Source organism: Trichoderma asperellum, chromosome 2, assembly GCF_020647865.1.
Source record: "Trichoderma asperellum chromosome 2, complete sequence".
NCBI classification, from domain to species: domain Eukaryota; kingdom Fungi; phylum Ascomycota; class Sordariomycetes; order Hypocreales; family Hypocreaceae; genus Trichoderma; species Trichoderma asperellum.
The window spans coordinates 4,212,976-4,231,601 of record NC_089416.1 but is presented as its reverse complement, the minus strand read 5'-3'; the positions used below and the strand labels follow the sequence as shown (position 1 = coordinate 4,231,601).

The 18,626-nt window shown below is 50.6% G+C and overlaps 7 protein-coding genes across 9 annotated transcripts; 4 read left to right on the top strand and 3 right to left on the bottom strand.

The window, feature by feature from the left end:
* Nucleotides 1-62: 62 nt before the first annotated feature.
* On the top strand, nucleotides 63-2,771 carry TrAFT101_003703 (uncharacterized protein). Its single transcript, XM_024905793.2, has 3 exons — nucleotides 63-605; nucleotides 708-1,299; nucleotides 1,379-2,771. The coding sequence occupies exons 1-3, from the start codon at nucleotides 486-488 to the stop codon at nucleotides 1,945-1,947; spliced, it is 1,281 nt and encodes a 426-aa protein (XP_024766536.1). The 5' UTR covers nucleotides 63-485; the 3' UTR covers nucleotides 1,948-2,771.
* On the bottom strand, nucleotides 2,126-7,301 carry TrAFT101_003702 (uncharacterized protein). 2 transcript variants are annotated; one of them, XM_066126965.1, is made up of 4 exons: nucleotides 6,522-7,301; nucleotides 5,789-6,094; nucleotides 3,986-5,726; nucleotides 2,126-3,925 (listed from the first exon to the last, which is right to left on the bottom strand). In XM_066126965.1, the coding sequence occupies exons 1-4, from the start codon at nucleotides 6,524-6,526 to the stop codon at nucleotides 2,576-2,578; spliced, it is 3,402 nt and encodes a 1,133-aa protein (XP_065983073.1). In that variant the 5' UTR covers nucleotides 6,527-7,301; the 3' UTR covers nucleotides 2,126-2,575. The 2 variants fall into 2 exon arrangements, with proteins under 2 accessions (XP_065983073.1, XP_024766537.2); XM_024909298.2 differs by lacking the exon at nucleotides 6,522-7,301 and having other exon boundaries at nucleotides 5,789-6,352.
* Nucleotides 7,302-7,477: 176 nt separating this feature from the next.
* TrAFT101_003701 (uncharacterized protein) lies at nucleotides 7,478-11,020 on the top strand. Its single transcript, XM_024910473.2, has 2 exons — nucleotides 7,478-8,059; nucleotides 8,153-11,020. The coding sequence occupies exons 1-2, from the start codon at nucleotides 7,625-7,627 to the stop codon at nucleotides 10,706-10,708; spliced, it is 2,991 nt and encodes a 996-aa protein (XP_024766538.2). The 5' UTR covers nucleotides 7,478-7,624; the 3' UTR covers nucleotides 10,709-11,020.
* Nucleotides 10,386-12,344, bottom strand: 60S (60S ribosomal protein uL10). The gene is made up of 4 exons (XM_024905794.2): nucleotides 12,101-12,344; nucleotides 11,270-12,030; nucleotides 10,957-11,216; nucleotides 10,386-10,764 (listed from the first exon to the last, which is right to left on the bottom strand). The coding sequence occupies exons 1-3, from the start codon at nucleotides 12,272-12,274 to the stop codon at nucleotides 11,210-11,212; spliced, it is 942 nt and encodes a 313-aa protein (XP_024766539.1). The 5' UTR covers nucleotides 12,275-12,344; the 3' UTR covers nucleotides 10,386-10,764; nucleotides 10,957-11,209.
* Nucleotides 12,345-12,604: 260 nt separating this feature from the next.
* On the top strand, nucleotides 12,605-14,650 carry TrAFT101_003699 (uncharacterized protein). 2 transcript variants are annotated; one of them, XM_024905795.2, is made up of 3 exons: nucleotides 12,605-13,266; nucleotides 13,335-14,033; nucleotides 14,087-14,650. In XM_024905795.2, the coding sequence occupies exons 1-3, from the start codon at nucleotides 12,719-12,721 to the stop codon at nucleotides 14,505-14,507; spliced, it is 1,668 nt and encodes a 555-aa protein (XP_024766540.1). In that variant the 5' UTR covers nucleotides 12,605-12,718; the 3' UTR covers nucleotides 14,508-14,650. The 2 variants fall into 2 exon arrangements, with proteins under 2 accessions (XP_024766540.1, XP_065983072.1); XM_066126964.1 differs by having other exon boundaries at nucleotides 13,335-14,650.
* TrAFT101_003698 (uncharacterized protein) lies at nucleotides 14,567-17,173 on the bottom strand. Its single transcript, XM_024898858.2, has 5 exons — nucleotides 16,916-17,173; nucleotides 16,542-16,677; nucleotides 16,394-16,463; nucleotides 15,507-16,331; nucleotides 14,567-15,429 (listed from the first exon to the last, which is right to left on the bottom strand). Exons 2-5 carry the CDS (start codon nucleotides 16,575-16,577, stop codon nucleotides 15,107-15,109), a joined length of 1,254 nt encoding a protein of 417 aa, XP_024766541.1. The 5' UTR covers nucleotides 16,578-16,677; nucleotides 16,916-17,173; the 3' UTR covers nucleotides 14,567-15,106.
* On the top strand, nucleotides 17,039-17,473 carry TrAFT101_003697 (uncharacterized protein; the record flags this gene model as incomplete). The annotated part of the gene is made up of 1 exon (XM_024905796.2): nucleotides 17,039-17,473. The coding sequence occupies one exon, from the start codon at nucleotides 17,039-17,041 to the stop codon at nucleotides 17,471-17,473; it is 435 nt and encodes a 144-aa protein (XP_024766542.2).
* Between the last annotated feature and the right edge of the window lie 1,153 nt (nucleotides 17,474-18,626).

Below are 18,626 nucleotides of genomic sequence, written 5' to 3'. Positions count from 1 at the left end.
GAGGTCAGAGGCGTGGTTGGCCGACATACACAATGTACCTGCCAAAGGCCCACCAGCGTCAAGCTGTCCCAAAGCCGTCCTTCACTCAACACTTACTAAACAAAACAAAGTCGCAATTCCCGGATCAGCACCGCGACCGAGCCCTTCTCTCTCTCAGCCAGCTGGTACACGTTGAATTGATTGTTCCGTATCAGCGCTGCTCTTACCCCGCCATTGGAACGACTCAGCGCCATAGCAACCATTCGCAGACAAGCCGAAATCTCGACCCGATAGGCCACATCAAAACAAAAGGCTGGAGAGCTAGTAGAGAGCTGAGCTGCGAGCCAGGCCGAGCGAGCTGACCGTTTTCGGGCCCAAACATAGAAGGGATACTGCGGGAAAGAAGAGAGGGAGTCCGGCAGAGAGAGAAGAAAAGAGGCCACATCAAGAGCTGCAGAGCTATTATTTGCTATTCAAGGCATAGCGTTGACGCAAAACTCCTCATCATGGCGCAGATATTCGCGGATCTATTTTATTCTTTTGGCAATTGCTTAAATTGCTTCCCGGGATCTCCGACCCTCAAGATTAATAGCCGGAGCTTTAAGATCCAGCGACTGCTGGGTGAGGTTCGTGAAAAAAGACAAGAGATAATTCCCCTCTCTTGAAGAAGGACATGGTGTGACAGTAGCAGCAGCAGCAGCTAACAGTGACGAAATCATTTCCAATAGGGCGGCTTCTCATATGTCTACCTCGTCGAGGACACCTCCAGCCACGAGCTCTTCGCCCTCAAGAAGATCCGATGCCCCTTCGGCGCCGAGTCCGTCCAGCAGGCCATGCGCGAGGTCGATGCCTACCGGCTCTTCGACCACGTCCCCACCATCATCTCGGCCTTTGACCACAGCGTTGCGACCGACCGCGGCGGGGGCAGCGGCGACGATGCCAGCAAGACCGTCTACGTCCTGCTGCCGTACTATCGCCGCGGAAACCTGCAGGACATGATCAATGCCAACCTCGTCAACCACGGACACTTCCCCGAGCGCCATCTGATGATGCTGTTCCTGGGCGTGTGCAAGGCTCTGCGTGCGATGCACGAGTATCAGCCCGCCCCCGCGGAACGCATGGAGATGGGCCGGGAGGAAGACCATGATGAGAATGCAGGCTCCTCGCGACCTGGTGGACGAAAGATGGGCACGAGGGGGAAACGGACGGAAGAGCAAGAGCAAGGCGAACAGGAGCGGCCGCTCATGGACTCGGGAAATCGCATCGAAGGCGAATCAGGCGGCAAGATCAAATCATATGCTCATCGTGATATCAAGCCAGGTGAGAAGCCGTGAAATCTAACCGTCAAGCCAAGTATTACTGTGTTATTCATTCTGACTAACGTCTCTCTCCTCGCTAGGCAACATCATGATTGACGACTCCGGCTCAACCCCCATCCTCATGGACCTCGGCTCCGTCGCTGCCTCCCCCGTCCCCGTCACTTCCCAATCCCTCGCCCTCCAGATCCAAGACACCGCCGCCGAGCACTCCACCATGCCCTACCGCGCCCCGGAGCTCTTCGACGTCCGCACCGGCACCGTCATCGACACAAAGACCGACATCTGGTCGCTCGGATGCACCCTCTACGCCTGCCTCGTCGGCAAGTCCCCCTTTGAGCTGCGATCCGACGAGACTGGAGGCACGCTCAGCCTCTGCGTCCTCGGCGGCGACTGGCGCTTCCCCGACGAGAATCCCGGCGGCGCACCCAAGCGCACAAACACCATCCAGGCGGCCAAGGCCAAGGCGACTTCGGGGGACAGCTCTGCTGCCGGCGGCGCTGGTGGCTCTGGAGATGTCTCCATCAGCGAACCCATTCGCAATATTGTCCGGGCGTGCCTCAAAGTCGAACCTGCGGAGCGACCCGACATCAATGAGCTCATTACCATGGTTGAGCAAGTCATCGAGGAGCTACCCGATGACCTGTCATGAGAACTGCTCCGTGCCAAGCCGGATCCTCTCAACTTAAAATTCCAATTCTCATCATGACGTTGAATATCGACTCTTGATATTCGAATATGCCATTCAAGCTGTGGGTTTCTGTCTTATTCCTTCTTTTCTTCTTCTTTTTCTATGGGTTGTAGGGCAATAGGATATAATGTGAGCCTAAGACAAGAATCTTTTACGTGTTTCTATACTAGCTGATGGGGGGAGCTGTCTCGTATTTTATGATATCTTATCGTTGCTGTGGACATATATATCTGTATATCTACTGCACAAGGCGTCGGCGTTTAAACAGGCTGAATGAAATAATTGATTTAGAGAAGCACAGCAAAACAAAAGACAGACAAACAGAGCAGGATACTCTCATAAGGAGGAATGCCCAACAACTTATATTGCATCCCAGCATGAATTGTGATCATTAACAGGGCAACCAAGTAGTCAACATTGCTATTACGTGAATTCTCCTACTTGTAATTCCAACGACAACCTATTACTGATTGCGTATAGCTCTAACTCTTCCCCCTTTCGCCAAGGTAGCGGCGATCAAATCATCTCACGCCCCAAGCATAATTCGAATGCTGGAGGTAGGGCAAATACAATTGGCTTCTTCACCTCCCTATAGCTGCAGCTTGTATGTCGCCACCTCAAAGGGCCGCATGGTAATGTCAAACTTGCCATCTTCCAATGACACCTCTTCAATTTCATCCTCCAGGATATTGACTTTAGTAACGCGTTTCACATCGAACTCTGTTTGAATAGTTCCTCGGCTGCGTCCGCCCAAAGACTCGTATAAACGAAGGATGATGCTCCGCCCGCTGTTGACACGAAGGCCCTCGCGACGGCTAACGTCCTCGTCATCATGGCCTCGCTTGATAGTATCCAGTATGATGGAGGCGGATTCATCTGCATTGATAAGCTTGATAGGAACACTGGTTAAGCTTTCAATGGTAGCCTTTGGTGCGGATAGCACCTTGAGTGGGGTATTGAAGGCATACGCTGCTCTAACAGTAGTCGAAGAGAGACCTCCCTTGTGAGGAAGGATGGCCCATCGGATCGAGTGACGGCCCATATCCGCATGCTCGTCGGGAGCCTTTGGTGATCGCAGCAGCGATAGGCGCATTAACTTGCCAGCTGTAGCGAAACCGTACTTGCTGTCGTTGAGAATGGAAACACCATAGTTGTGCTCCGATAGATCGGCAAATCTGTGGCAGCAAACTTCAAACTTGGCCATATCCCAGCTCGTGTTGTAGTGAGTTGGCCTCTTGGTAATGCTGTATGCGGACTCGTACGACGCCTCTGTGTTAACAATGTCGACAGGGAACTCGACCTTGAGGAATTTGGAGTTCTCGTGCCAGTCTACTTCGGCTTTGCACTCGACCCAAGAGGTTTGGCCCTTCAGGGCTGCCGACAACGTAATGTAAGACTTGATGGAGCTATTCTTGCTAATCTTGATCTCGGTAGCAAGAGTGACGCGGTGAGGTTTAACCTCATGAAGACTAGTTTGACCGTAGCTGAGCTCTCGGCGAGTCTCGAGGTGATAGACCTCGACGTCCCAAGCCTCCCAAAAGAGTGGGATATCATCAAAAATAACAAATTTGTTGGCTTTACCGCCCTTTTCAATAGTTTCGCGCTCGTTGACCCTGTCGTATAATGAAGTGATACAGCCGTCTTCGACGACAACGCGGAGATCGTCATTTTCTAATACGAATTGGGTGCCCACTTGCTGCACTGAAACAGCTGGCTTATCTTCCTGGATCTTAAAAGTGCGAAGCGCAAGCAGCGGGCCGTCTCCACAAGCAATGCCAACCTGGGTATCGGAAACCTCAACGAGTTCTTTGCGATGCCAGGGCAACGTGTTGAGAACAGTGGACTCGTAAAGACCATCGGGTTGCGAATCGCTGGCACCCAAAGCCTTGTAAATCTCTGCGAGCAGCTTATGCCCCGTCTCAAACGTCTCCTTGTATATCTAGGAGCCAGTCAGCATATAAATTATTTATTCGACGGGAAACAAGCACTGTCTTCTCACCTTATCAGAGTCATCATAACACATTTCGATAGAGCTGCCAGGGAGGCAGTCGTGGAATTGGCAAAGGAGCACACCCTCCCACATGTTGTCGATCTGTTCAGTAGGATATTTATAAGTCTTGTTCTTGAGGGAGGCAAGTGTCGCAAGCTGTTCGAGGTCTCGCAGTAAAACTTCAGCCTTGCGGTTGTAATACTTGTTGTTTGCCTGTGTGGTATAAGTGCCTCGATGTAGCTCAAAGTACAGCTCACCATACCACGTGGGAAGCTCGTTGGCCTTGGGAGCGAGGCGGTCAAAGAAGTCATCGACACTAAAGCCTAGCTTAAGTTTTGGAATTCCTCCAATGGTGTTGCTGATTCCTGAAATTCGTCGAAGCTTCTCCAGGTGCTGCCAGGTAGGGCCGCCACCACCATCGCCCTTGCCGTACACTAGCAAGGAGGTGTTGTCAACACGCAGGGTTTTGTGTTGGGAGATGCTGCGTTTCAAATCACCAAAATCGGCCTCAGCTGTGTACGTCTCGGATGGAGGCATATGGCAAATGACTTGGCTTCCATCAGGACTCACCCACATAAACGTAGTGTGGGGGAAGTTGTTGATATTGTTCCAACTTAGCTTCTGAGTCATGAAACGGTCCATGCCTGCCAGGCGACAGAGCTGAGGCAGCTGACTTGAGTATCCAAATGTATCAGGAAGCCAGAAAGTGCGGCAACGTGATCCAAACTCCGCCTCAAAAAAACGCTGGCCATAGAAGAATTGACGCACAAGCGATTCACCGCTGGGCATGTTGGTGTCATGCTCAACCCAACTACCACCGATGGGGTGGAATTGGCCTTCGCTAACCTTTCGCCTTACACGATCAAAAGCCTTGGGATAGAATTGCTTTAGCCATTTGAACTGCTGAGCCTGGGAGCAAGCAAAATGAGCCTCTGGATAGCGGTCCATTAGATCGCACTGGCTCGACCATGACCGAGCTACTTTTCGTTTTGTCTCTGCAAAGGGCCACAGCCAGCAAGAATCAATGTGGCAGTGGCCGATACCAAAAACGACAGGCTCTGGGCCAACTTCATAGACCCGATGAGAGTCGACATCGGGACCAATGATTTGCTGTGCTAGTTTTCGACATTCGAGGATAGATTCCTGGTTATTTACCTCAAAGGTATCGATAATCTTCATAGCAACAGCGAGTGCTCGGCCCTGCTCGGCCGAATTCTCGGGGAGCTCTCGAGCGGCATCGCCAAGCTCCCACATGTCGAAAAAGAGACCGCGGGCAGGGACATTGACAGCTACAATGTCGGCCTTTCCAAGAGCAAAATATTTGTTTGGGTCCGGTGGCATAATGCTGGCTTTCCCTCCGGGCGCATTTCCAAACATGCCGTTGCAGGCCATCTCGATGTAAATGGTGTGCGGTTTACCGTCGCGGAACGAACGAGGAATGACCCATTCGATTCTCTCGCCTCCTCCAGTCAGGCCTTGAAGCGGCATGCCATCCTCGGTCCACACAAGGCCTTCATTATTGCCGTCCCACTGAAGCTCAAGGAGCTCTTCATTGGCGATTGCTTCGGGAACAGTTAAGACGACTCTGAACCAATGAGTAGACCATGAGGGCCCGAAGGCGGCGCCGGTGTGTGTCTCTTTAAACTGTTGGGAAACCGCATGCTCAAAGGTCGGTCGCTCTTGCCCGGGAGCGCTCCAGACGGAGATCTGAACGTGCGGTTTGCCTGAGTACCTGGCATTGTAGAGATTCCTACATGGCGGGCGTCAACCGATTGGGATCAGGATAAATGGATAAAATACAGGAAAACATACGCTAGCAAGTTCACCTTATCATACTGTCCTGATTTATAGAATGGTTCAATACGGCTTTTGAGAATGCTAGTCTTGGGGACGCCAACAGGCCGTTGAGCAAAGACAGGGTAGGAGACGCTGCTCCTCACTTCGCCGCCGCCACCCATTATATGAGCGTCGAGAGCGTGTCCTGGAGCGGGCGGTGCTGATCGGTTGGACAGTCGCCGAAGCTTGCCTGGGAGAGGCTGGAGACTGTCTGGGAAGAGCGAGTGCTGAGGACAGTCGGAAGAGACGGGGAGAGGGTTGTCAATTAAGCTCTGGTTATAGCTACCAATTGCAGTCAGCGAATTGAAACAAGCGACAACCTGAGGGTCAATTATTCAAGCGGTGGTGTGAATGGGAGAAGTCGCAAAGTGAGCCGAGATCCGTGAGGATGTGAGAGCAGTTCGGTATTATATAATAATATAGCGCCGAGTTACCAGCGCCTGCATAGCTTGCGCAGCTTCGGGGAAGCTCTGATACCGTCACTGCTTGTGGGGAGGTGGTGGGGAAGACACCGCTCCAAAGACAAAGATTCCCAGTTTCTTAGGCGATGTAACAAGCATGGGGGGCGCTAAGGGAGGGAAAATCGGTGTTGCGTTGGAGGTAGCGTGCGGGGAGTTTGGACCCGATCCCCAGCCATTGTCTCAGGGGTGACGAGTTGGAATGGGCTGATGCTGCTCTTCCTGGACCTCTTGAATGGTAAAGTACGCACCTCATATTTGCAATCTCAATTGATTTCCGAGGAATAAGAGGTAGTAGATCAAGAAATCAAGAAAATAAAAAATGAATGAAAATAAAAAACACAAAGAGGGAGACAATATTCAAAATTGAATGCAGTAGGGTCGAGTTCAGTTAGACAGGGTCCAAGCTGGCCGATAAGGGCTGGGATTCGATGTTTCAGATGACAGAATCCGAAGGGGTATCTCAACTCGAATCGATTGAATATGAGTCTTCCAACGTACCCCGTAGAGGCCCGATATCGTCAAAGTCTGCCCAGCCTGAGGCCAGCGTGAAGAGAGAGGCACCGTGAAACCGAAAGCCCACCAACAACAGCACAGGCGCTCTCGAGTGGGCGCTTAACGTAATACCAGCGCGTTTAGTTATGACAACGGGAGGGTAGGGGTTAGAAGCTGCTATTGGTAGAGTATAATTGACAGGAAGAGATATGAAGAGAGTGGAAGAGAAAGAAGAAAGAAAGAAAGAGACGCTGCCGAGATGCAGAGAGAAAACTCGGTACAAATAGGGCACGAGCACTTGCGACTACCTCCGCACTCTGGGAAAGAGACGACCTTCTGCTGCTGCCCAACCAGCGCTCTCTACTAGAAGGTATAGGAGGCAGCTTATGCGGTTGCGCAAAGGAGCATGTACCTACCAATATTCAAGAGGTCGCGGCTTGTGCTCCAGTATGCCTTGTCAGATGAGATGTGTTTTATCCTTGTTTTCTTTTCAGCACCGTGAATCTGTGTACCTACACAGTACTTGTGAGAGTGCTGTTGTGCTTTCTCTCTCTCTACTAGGTATTTATTAGCAGTATCCTGCTACACCCCAGATATATATTTAGACGCGCCATATCGCCCCTCAGTAGCTGCTGGCGAGCCGCCGCCAGTGCCCCATCTCCCGCCGTAGCGCTTGCAGCGGCGCTTCAGGCACCGGTAACCCGCCTACGGTGGGGCCGCAAATCACCGTCTTCACAGGGCTCCAAAAATGGTCCTATTAGAAGAAATTGTTCCTCTGCACGAGCTTCCCCGTCAATGCTCTTTCAAATCCCAAGAGCCTTTTGCAAAGGAGACAGGTGATCCTGTCGAATGACCTGGAATGTTTCGACAACGCACAGCTCATGGCTTGCGACATCGGCCCCTCAACACTCGCCGCTCGTTGGCCTTGGCTCTAAGCCCTGCGTCTCTGCGATGCAGCTCTCCTGCGGCTGTATTTGCCGCAAAACTCAGTACAACTGCTCATTTCGAAGCTGCCGTGAAACGATCGAGATCGAAAACTACGGTCAAGCTCTCCGATTTGCCTCAAGGGAAGATCCCGGCGAAGCCTCTCCCCACGGAAGAAGAGCAAAATGAACCGGCCTGGCCTCCCGTCCTATCCCAAGCGCGCCGGAATATGGACAAATTTGAGAAATGCATCCTCCTCACAAGAGTGGGCGGGTTCTACGAGCTCTATTTCGAGCATGCCGAGGAATATGCACCACTGCTAAATCTAAAGCTGACTTCCAAGAAAACAAACCCTGGGCCTGTGCCGATGGTAATCACGCCCCTGTCCTTATTTCCTTTTGTTATGTATATACATACTCATAAAGCTCTTCCGATTCTTACCAGGCTAACCGTGGTACTACAGGCAGGGTTTCCTGTATTCCAGCTGGACCGATATCTCAAGATTTTGGTGCAAGATTTGAACAGCCATGTCGCCGTGGCTGAAGAGTTCCCCAACCAACCCTCAGAAAAAGTCAAGTCGGGCGGCCTCATGCATGATCGTCGAGTGACACGCATCATCACTCCAGGAACTCTCATCGATGAGAATTTCATCGACCCTTACGCCAATAACTACATCATGGCAATTCACATCTCTCAAGATGCCCCTTCTGACTCTTTGCAGTTGGACTCTTCTCCACCCAACGAACACTTACATGTTCCAAGTGTGAATGATTCGCCAATTGGCCTGGCATGGCTGGATCTCTCTACGGGGCAGTTTTATACCCAATCTACGACTCTCTCATCTCTCTCATCCATCTTATCTCGCATAGCTCCGCGAGAAGTTGTCCTTGAACAAACATTTGAACTTCGAAAAGATCATGACATTTTCTCGATATTAACAGATGATCGACATCTCGTCACATTTTCGCCACACGAGAGTCTAACAAACCTCGATGACTGGTCTCCCCTTCTAGAATCACAAATATCCGAATTTTCAAGAAAAGATTTCACAGATAATGAGGTTGTTGCGGGAGGACTAGTACTAAACTATGTGAAGAACCGACTTCAGGGGACAAGCATGAAGCTTCAGCCGCCTATGCGCTTCGAAAACACGCAGACCATGACCATCGATAAAAATACCCTGAGAGCGCTGGAAATTAAGCAGACCATTCGCGATGGCTTCTTCCGCGGCAGTCTCCTTCATGCGATACGCCGCACAGTTACCAAGAGTGGCGCTAGACTTCTCAACGAATGGCTTGGTTCTCCATCTACCTCTCTAGACGTAATTGAAGCGCGGCAAGATGTTGTTGCTCGTTTCATTGAATCTGCAGATCTCAATGATTCCATGGTCATTATGCTGCGACGGAGCTACGATTGCCAGAGACTTGCTCAGAAATTTGCTTTGGGGAGGGGTGATCCGGATGATTTGCTTGGAATAGCTAACACGATATATGCTGCCGAAGAAGTCGTGCGTTTACTTAAAGAGGCATCAGGAGGGCAGCAAAGTCCATCTTCACCAGGACCGGATTGCCTTGCATCCTTGGCATCTCGTATTCATCTTGGGGAGCCCCTTGAACTCGCGGATAGAATTAAAGAGTCTATAGATGAGGAAGGAATAGCCCAGCAGCAGGCTGTCGAAGAATCTGAAGCCGAAGCGATGATGGCCCTAGCCCAAGATGTTGTTTCCCCGGAAGGCTCCAGTGAAGACGCAAGTCTCGTGACAAAAGCAAAGAGAAAGAAAACAAGCAGTCTGAAAGAGCTATACGGCGAAGATAATGAGCCTTGGGTTATGAAACCAGCTGCAAGCAAGGAACTCCAGAACCTTCACAATGACCTCACATCACTTGTGAAGGAGAAAGGTGCTCTTGCTGAGGAGCTTCGAGTGCGCCTGGAAGCACCCAGTCTGGCGCTTAAATGGACATCGAGCTCAGGACATATAGTCCACCTCAAGACGAAAGAGACCAAAAAATTAACCACAGTAAAGACCGTATCTTCGACTCGCAGTACAAGCTCGTTCCATATTCCTGAGTGGACCGCTCTTGGCCAACAGATTGATCAAGCAAAATTTCGAATTCGCCGCGAGGAACAGCGAGTGTTCCAGGCCCTTCGTGAACACGTTGTTAAGAATCTGGTCAAGCTGCGGCGCATTTCGTCTGTGCTGGACGAGATCGACATTGCGACATCATTTGCAAAACTCGCCGTCGAGCAGAACCTTGTCCGCCCTAAGTTGAACAATTCTAAAACCCATGTTATCAAGGGTGGTCGCCATCCTACGGTGGAAGGAGGGCTGCTGGAACAGGGGCGCCGGTTTGTTCGCAATGACTGTGTGATTGGGTCGCCGCCAGATGGCTCCCTTTGGCTCATTACTGGACCGAACATGGCCGGAAAGAGCACGTTTCTTCGACAGAATGCCTTGATTACGATAATGGCGCAAATAGGGTGCTACGTGCCCGCTACCTATGCTGAAATCGGCATTGTTGATGCCATTTTCAGTCGTGTAGGTTCGGCCGACAGCCTATATCATGATCAGAGCACTTTCATGGTAGAGATGCTTGAGACAGCCCAGATACTACGGCAGGCTACCCCTAAATCGTTTGTCATCATGGATGAAATAGGTCGAGGCACTACACCAGAGGATGGCACGGCAATATCGTTTGCTTGCCTACACCATCTTGTGACAGTTAACCAATGCCGAACCCTCTTCGCAACACACTTCCACGACGTGGCTGATATGGCGGCCGCTGAGGGATTCTGCAATCCACAGACTGGACCCGTCCAGGCGTACTGTACTGATGTACAGGAGGATAACGAGGGAGGCTTCGTCTACATTCACAAATTACGACGAGGTATTAATCGCCGAAGCCATGCTCTGAAGGTGGCACGGTTGGCAGGATTGCCGCAACATGCAATCAATATTGCCAAAAGGGTGTTGGATAATACTACAGAGGCGATAGATAACCGCCAGTCACTTGCTGGATAAGCACTGGATCAAATCACATGTACCATAGAAATTCTGCGCACAAATGTCCTGTATATCTTTCGTATGTTAGCCATTGTGATCTTTACTAAAGAGCAGCAATAGAAAATTGGTAAACAAGATAGTGTAAAGTCATAAGGTGTTGTTGAATATTTGTTTTCATCAGGAGATTTCAGGGTTAAAAAGCTCATGAATAAATTTATAATCATTCGAAGGAAGTTGGGGGGAAAACCAAGGGAGGAATAACTAACCTTTTGGCAAGTGAGTAATCTCTCAAGTCGACGCTATTCATCACGTTTCAATATTCACAAGTTGGTCGAATTCTCATCAAGTGTCTAACAGTTGACTCGTAGCTTTCATTGAATTTCATTCGTGTCTCATGTAATCATTGCGTTGATCCTATTTTGGCCAACCAATGACCTATGTACCCATAGATTTAGATCCATATACCGTGAAACAAGTCGAATAAGCCCTGAAAACCGATCCAGTACCGTTATTGGTTGTTTAGTCGCTATTAAGTATGTTAGTGTTAGTTCCAGAGTAGATTTCAGGGGTGTGACATACAAGAGACCGCCGAAGCCCTCCTCGTCCTCCTCCTCTTCCTCCTCCTTCTTCTCCTCAGCGGGGGCAGCCTCGGTAGCGGCAGCAGCGCCGGAGCTGGCAGCAGGAGCAGCGGCAGCGTAAGCGTCAGGGTTGGCAATGCGGTCCTTGAGCTGCTCAATCTCGGGCCAGCTGAAGTCGGTCTCAATGGCAACAGCCAGGACCTTCTTGTAGGAGTTGACAAGAGAGTGCATGACGGAAGGCAGGGTGGGGAAGTTGAGAGCCAGAGAGATGGTGGCAACGGTGGTAATGGCCTTAGCCAGGGTGCCGAGGAGCTGCTCCTCACCAATGTCGAGGATGGTGGGGGGGAAGACCTGGCCCTGGTCGTAGACCTGAGCAATTCCCAGACCGTAGGTGAAGGGAGAGATGTTCAACAAGTTGAGCAGCGAAGCCTCGGAGGGGCCGACCTTGTTGCCAGCCTCAATGAGCTTGAGATCGGTGGTAATTTCAATGGTACCACGAGCGATCTTGGTGGGGACACCGAGAGCCTGGAAGAAAGAGGTCTTGCCAGGCTCCATACCGGTGTTTCCAGCAGGAACCCACACATCGACGGGAGCGACAGCACCAGCACGGGCAGGGGCGGCGACACGGTTGGCCAGGATCTGGTCACGGATCTCCTTCAGGTCGCCGTTGGTGAAAACGAAACCGACGTTGCCCTTGACGAAAGGCAGGATACGCTCGTACTCGGGAGTATCAACGAGGAAAGTTCGCAGAGCTCGGCGAACCTATATCAAACGCATTAGTTTTCAAAATTGTCAAGGAAAATCAAAAAGACGATATGCGATGGAGTCTTACCATGGTGTTCTTGCCCATCAGGACAACACCCTTGCCACGAAGGGCGTGTCGGATCTCGTGCATCTGCTGGGACGAGACATTGTCAATCTCAACAATGAAGATTGACTTGTAGTCCTGCAGCAAGCCCTTGAGCTTGTCGAAGTAGCCGGCCTTGTTCGCTGATTTGCCCCCCATATCTTCTTATTTCCTGAAGGCAGGTTATTTAAGGGCAAATGGGTATCCTTTGGTGTTTATTATTTGGTGACTCGAAGTCTTATCGCGGAAAAGAGGAAAAAAAAGAGAGGAGCCAAAATTTCCGGGATTTTGCACCCAGTGAGAAAGTGTGTGTCGAATGGCTAGGGCATGGCTGAATTAGGTAAGCGGTCAGAACAGCTTTTGGCTGTTAGCTCAAGGTGCAGTGGGGACCAGAGGTACGTACCATTTTGTCGAAGTGAAGGTACCAACAAGATGTATCTTTTTTTTTCTTGCGCCTCGTGGAGGAGCTAGATCGGTATCAGAAAAAAAGTTCCAGGTTGATAAGCTGCAAGACTGCATGGCTTCTTTAAGCTCCAATTGGACTTCATTCCCTTGATCCCCCAATTCTTAGGAGTAGGCCAAAGCCTAGTTATTTTATAAACCATGAAGATTCCTTATAACAAGGTCCATGTTCGAGGGCAAATCCTCTTTGCCGCTCGTGGAGGCGCAATTCATACCTTCAATCTCACAGACGGCACCCACATCTCATCATGGAAACACCCTGACGTCGATAAGGTTGCCGACTCAATAAAGGCCATCAACGAGGCCAAGGCTGAAGCTGCCCTAGAAGCAGAGGCAAACACCCCGGCAACTGAAAGTGACGGTCCGCCAGCCAAACGACAGAAGCTGGGTGGTGAGAATGAGACCGCCGCAGTGACAGCTGAGGCTGAGGCATCTACACCCACAGCAGCCCAAGACGATAAGCCACGATCCGGCCATTTCGATGGCAGAGGGAAGAAGGGCAAAGGCAAGGCTGGGAAGGACATTGACAATGGCAAAACCCGTTTCGCTCGTGTACCTGACCGGCCCGTGATCACGCATCTGACGACTTCACCTGATGGAAGCCACCTGCTGGCCGTAAGTGGACATGACAAGGTCGTTTGGGTCTTTACACATGATGGAAATGGTCAAATCGAGGAACTCAGTCAGAGGTATGAGCGCCTATTATTACTATTATTCACCTTGAGAAGGCGACACGTGCTAAATCTTGTATACATAGAACTATGCCTAAACGACCAAGTGCAGTCGCCATTGGACCTGATTCACAAATCATCTGCGCAGACAAGTTTGGCGATGTCTACGCCTTGCCTTTAGTCATCCCAGCTGATGGATCAAAAACCTCCGCGTCACTATCAGCCCTACCGATGCCAACCAAAAAGGCATTCAAGCCCACTGCAAACCCGCTCACGGTTCACTCCAAGGGCAATCGAATCGCCCTTCTCAACCAGATTAAGCAAGCTGAACTTCTCAACGAATCCAAAGACGCTGCCGCTGCCGATGGACCGGGCTTCGAACTCAATCTGCTACTCGGACACGTCTCTATGCTAACGGCCCTGGTTCTCGGAGAGAAGGAAGGACGCAAGTATATCCTCACTGCTGATAGAGATGAGCACATCAGAGTGTCTCGCTACATCCCCCACGCACATATTATCGAAAATTTCTGTTTCGGGCACAAGGAGTTCATCAGTGACATGGTCATTCCCCCCAGCAACAAAGACATCCTTGTCTCTGGCGGCGGTGACGAATACATCTTTGTTTGGGACTGGCTCGCCGGAAAGCAGCTCTTTAAGACAAGCGTCTTATCCCTCGCCCAAGAAATCGCCCCTGAGACTACAGCTGTTGCCGTCTCAAGCATCTATACTCTGACTTACCCCTCTGAAGATGGGCCGCTCACATATATACTAGCCATTTGCGAAGAGTAAGTCCTTTCACTCATGAGATCCCAAGGTATCGCTAACCAACATTCCACAGCATCAAAGCCATCTTCTCATGGAAGCTGCTCGAAAACAACGAGCTCCACTGCCCCGGCATCATCCAACTCCCCGGCAAGCCCCTCTCCCTCGCCATCTCTCCAAGCAACGATGACGCCGCCCCCACAATCATTGCCGCAATCGACCCCGACGCGGAGACCAAGGCGCAGAGCCTCCATGCATTCCGCCTAACCATCAACCATGGCAGACTGGCCGTGGACGTTGAGACCTCTTTCAAGGACAAGGCGGTAGAGGCAAACGAATCCGACATAAGCGAAGAGGAGGTTCGAAGTCTGCTGTATACCGTTGAGAGCTTACGAAAGGTGGTCACAAATGCGGAGTTTGAAGAAGCTGGCTCAGAAGTGCCACAGGCAAACACTGATAGCGATATGGCGGCAGATACTGGTGATACCGAAGAGTGATCTTGCGGGATGTAGTAATGTATACGTATAGTGCTTGCTCTATGATTCCATGACCAGTCACTTGTTTTTAGGATTAATACCAAAAAGAAAAGAAATCGCTAGAAATCATCATATTCATAGTCTAAGTCTGCAACAACTTAAGTAAAAAAAAAAAAAAAAAAACTCGTCAAAATCGTCTATGTCCCTCTAAACGCCCTCCAGCCTAGTCATGCAAGTCCAAAAAGCACCCAGGTCCATAATAATGGTCGGCAAAATGAACATGCCCGTGATCATCCCTCTGCGCATCTGGTTCGCCATTGCCTTCCCAGATGCAGCGGAAAGGGAGAGCTATTTCCCTCCTCCAGATGGTATCAATGAGACTTCGAAAAAAGAACTCCCCAAATGCAGCGGTAGAGGTTAGAACGAAGCAGCGCCCGATTCCTTCATTAATTCAAACAACACCACTCCATCCGCTTCACTCGTTTGCTGCCTCCAGACAAAAGGACGTCGTAGCGATCCAATAGCTCCAAGGCGTCATCTTGCGTCCACTATTCGCTCGTTGCTTTTATTTTGAGCCCCAAGCTATATAGAGATATATAAGCTTATTTTTTGTAATTCGTTTACTGCGAAGCGCACTGCACGCGCTCACCACCAGGGTGGCCATCTTCGTCCTCATCATCGCCCATACCGTTGGGGTCTCCGAAGACCTTGTTCTGAGCACCGCTATCCAAATCTTCCAAATCGGCAGGCTCTGTCATGGACTCAGCAGGGGGGTTGCCCTGTGTTGAGGGAGGAGGAAGGAGCTTTCGAAGGGATTCGAATGCAGAGGCGTCGTCGGTCCAGTTCTTTTCAGGGAACTTGACATCGAAGCGGATGTACAGGTTGCCGTAGTCGTGGTGTCTGTATGAGGGCATACCCTGACCGCGAACCATCTTCACAGAGTCTAGAAAAAGCTTGTTAGTTTTGATTTCTTTGTCTTGATGTCCTAGAGGATGATAGGAAAGGGGGGGGCGTATTTACCAGGTGCAATAGCCTCTCCAGGCAGGATTTCAATGCTAAGCCATCGCTCATCCAGATGCTCAACGTAGATGGTACCTCCTGCCAGTGCAGTAACGAGCTCAATTTCACATCGGTAAAGGAGGTCGTCATCCTTTCGGGTGAAGCGTGCGTGAGGCTTCTGCTCAATCTCGAAAACAACATCACCAGCCTGAACACCAGGAGCCTGGTCACCTTCGCCTCGGAACTCGACCTTGGTGCCGCTCTTGACACCCCTGTCGACGTGGACGTGGAGAACCTTTCGGTCAACGGTGGTCTTCTTGCCGTTGCACTGCTTGCAGCGATCCTTATCCTTGATAATTTCACCTTCACCATTGCAGTCGGGGCAGACAGTCTGGAAGCGCTGAATCATGGGGCCCATCTGGCGCATCATAGTCTTCATACCAGCACCATTGCAGCCCGCGCACTTGCGAACAGCACCATCCTTTCCTCCAAGGCCGTCGCACTTGGGGCAGATGATGGATCGTTGCAGCGCAAGCTTGGAGATCTTGCCACGGTAGATATCCTCGAGAGAAACCTTGTGGGTGTGGTGGATGGTGCGAGCCTTGGGAGGTCCACGGTTCTGCATGCCACCAAACATGCCACCCATTCCGCCAAAGCCACCACCGCCGAAGAACTGGGCAAACAGATCTTCAGCAGCCATGCCGCCAGCGCCACCGGCACCACCCTCGAGACCGGCTTCACCATATTGATCGTAGATCTGACGCTTCTGGGGGTCGGAAAGGATCTCGTAAGCACTGGAGATCTCCTTGAATTTCTCTTCGGCAGCGGGGTTGTGGGCGTTCTTGTCTATACCGTGGACGTTAGAATGAATTTCTCTCCACTGGACAGTTAGTATGGGGAAAACATACCAGGATGGTGCTTCAGGGCACCAATCTTGTAAGCCTTCTTCAACTCCTGCTCAGTAGCTGTGGGAGAGACCTAGTAGGAGACATGTTAGTTCATCTCGTCGCATAAGATTGAAGCACCCGTGGGGCGCCATGTAAGGTGAATACATACACCAAGTGTCTCGTAAAGCTTTGTTTCCTTCACCATTTTGTCTGGGATTATAAATTTTCAAATAGTAGTCGTGTATGCGCCAAAAACTCAAGAAAAGCGACAAGCGGCCGGCTCGTTTACTGCAGATATAGAGGCTCTGCTGGAACAGCAATTAGTCAAAGCCAAGAACAAAAGCGTCCGTAGCAACCGGATCGTAGAAACTTCTAAGCAGCGAAAACAAGGGCGAATAAAGAAAAAGCAATCTCCGCTCTTCAAGCAGCTTCCAGATACGACCTATGACAAGTCCTTTGGTGTTGATGGCGGGATGCAATAGAAGAAGATGGAAAGGCACCGAGGGGCAAAAATGCGTAATATGGCCTGTGATTTTAACGTACCTGAGTAATAGTCCAGCAGAAAAAAAAGATAGCGTGCCTAGAAAAGCCACAGAGAAGGGTCAGTGGGGCGAAGAAGAAATTTGCGGGCTGCGACGCAAAAGCTGTATAACAGTGGCCGGATGGATGTTTGACGATGAGCAGGAAATCGAAAAGAATTCCGGGTTGCAGTCGATTATTTTTAAAGAAGAGAAGAAGAAACGGCTCGGTCAAGGGAAAGCGGCCTTCTGGGGTTTAGACGTGGTGAAAGGGCAGATGCTCAAGCGCCGCCTTGAGGATTTAAAGGGCGGCTGCAGGGGTCCCCCAAGGCTGCGTGCGCCTCATGGAATTGTATCGAAGAAAGTCGATGGTGTGGCGGTGCCCGATAATGCAAAGCGCGCAACCTATTCGTTCTACCAAGCGGCAAAGCGACTAGCAGCGGGTACCACCGAGTATCTGGTGGTCACTGTACAGAGCACAGAGCACCGAAGAGGCCTCGGCGCCTTGACACCGCAAAACAGGGCAGCTCAAGACCGCATTGCTGTTCGAACTCGGCTCAAATCGATGGAGATCGACTGCTAGCACTGTTGCAACTGTGATATGCACCAGGCAGTATATTCCATTGGCTGCTATGTCAGAATCACCGCTCTAGCACCAGGTACCAAAACAGACCAGGCACTCAAAAGTACTAGCAGCACTGCTCGTGGACTCATGGCAATCCTTCCGTTGGAACCCAATAGAAAAAAATGAGGCTGCATCGCGACTCCCAGGTACTGCTACCGCTCAGATACCTCGCACTTTAAACTTTCCGACGCTGCTTTTTCCATCTTACCTACATCTTACTGTATCCTGCATTCTGTACCTGTACCATCTCGGACAGCAGAATAGTGGGCTTTGGGGGATTCCACCTCTGCTTTCCACTAAATCTCTCCAAAGCCATAAAACAGTCCGCCCCAAGTCCGCATCCCGAACCCCCTTCGACGCCACCGAAAGAGCCTTACTATTATGGCGCCGCCTCTCACTTGGTTTTGCAATTTCTTCTAGTAGGTACTACGCAGTATAAGTCTGCCTCCCAACAACATGTACAATGTACGAGTATGAAGACCCGAACTTGAAAAGCAAAAAGAAGAAAACCAGCTTGCCGACCAGGGTCCGTCCCCACGAGGCGTCACTGTAGACTTTTCCCTAATCAAATCATCGATCTCGCTCAGCGGAGCATCCCGCTTTTGCTGGCTGGAAGAAGACTAGCACTGACGCATGCCCATGAAGATGCTCCGATAAAAGGGATGGATGGAAAACAACAGGTTGGCTGGCACCGCCACACGACGCTCGTGGAGAAAACAAAAGGCAATTGGTAATACCTACCCCTCATAGGTGTTGGATCCAACAGCCGTAGCCTTCTTCTACTTCGTCTTTGGGTACAGGATGAATATAGAATGTATTTGGGGGCCCTGTGACACCGAATAAGCGCTGCCTACTATGCCTACCTAAGCTGCTATTAATACCTCTCTGCCTTCCATGCTTCTTCTCTTACGATTGTACCCGCATTCTTCCAGGCCGTAGAACCAACTACTCGTAATATCAAGTTCACATAAGAGTAAATGCATTACTAGTAGGTAGTTGGAAATAATGAGTAATGCACATACTGCTAGTACGGAGTACCGGCTAAAAGATCGTCGCTATCGAGATGGGGTACCCGTACTCCAGTTTGAGAGACACCTGTAGGCACCTTGCC

Coding starts and splice junctions, on each gene's coding strand:
- 60S (XM_024905794.2), bottom strand. CDS start 12,274: ATGGGGGGCAAATCAGCGAACAAGGCCGGCTACTTCGACAAGCTCAAG. Junction 12,031..12,100: donor TGATGGGCAAGAACACCATG/GTAAGACTCCAT, acceptor CGTTTGATATAG/GTTCGCCGAGCTCTGCGAAC.
- TrAFT101_003698 (XM_024898858.2), bottom strand. CDS start 16,577: ATGGTGAAGGAAACAAAGCTTTACGAGACACTTGGT. Junction 16,464..16,541: donor AGCTTTACGAGACACTTGGT/GTATGTATTCAC, acceptor GTCTCCTACTAG/GTCTCTCCCACAGCTACTGA. Junction 15,430..15,506: donor TGGAGAGGCTATTGCACCTG/GTAAATACGCCC, acceptor AGCTTTTTCTAG/ACTCTGTGAAGATGGTTCGC.
- TrAFT101_003702 (XM_066126965.1), bottom strand. Junction 5,727..5,788: donor GATAAGGTGAACTTGCTAGC/GTATGTTTTCCT, acceptor CCCGCCATGTAG/GAATCTCTACAATGCCAGGT. Junction 3,926..3,985: donor GTTATGATGACTCTGATAAG/GTGAGAAGACAG, acceptor ACTGGCTCCTAG/ATATACAAGGAGACGTTTGA.
- TrAFT101_003703 (XM_024905793.2), top strand. CDS start 486: ATGGCGCAGATATTCGCGGATCTATTTTATTCTTTTGGCAATTGCTTA. Junction 606..707: donor TCCAGCGACTGCTGGGTGAG/GTTCGTGAAAAA, acceptor CATTTCCAATAG/GGCGGCTTCTCATATGTCTA. Junction 1,300..1,378: donor TCATCGTGATATCAAGCCAG/GTGAGAAGCCGT, acceptor TCTCCTCGCTAG/GCAACATCATGATTGACGAC.
- TrAFT101_003699 (XM_024905795.2), top strand. CDS start 12,719: ATGAAGATTCCTTATAACAAGGTCCATGTTCGAGGGCAAATCCTCTTT. Junction 13,267..13,334: donor ATCGAGGAACTCAGTCAGAG/GTATGAGCGCCT, acceptor TTGTATACATAG/AACTATGCCTAAACGACCAA. Junction 14,034..14,086: donor ATACTAGCCATTTGCGAAGA/GTAAGTCCTTTC, acceptor AACATTCCACAG/CATCAAAGCCATCTTCTCAT.
- TrAFT101_003701 (XM_024910473.2), top strand. CDS start 7,625: ATGTTTCGACAACGCACAGCTCATGGCTTGCGACATCGGCCCCTCAAC. Junction 8,060..8,152: donor ACCCTGGGCCTGTGCCGATG/GTAATCACGCCC, acceptor GTGGTACTACAG/GCAGGGTTTCCTGTATTCCA.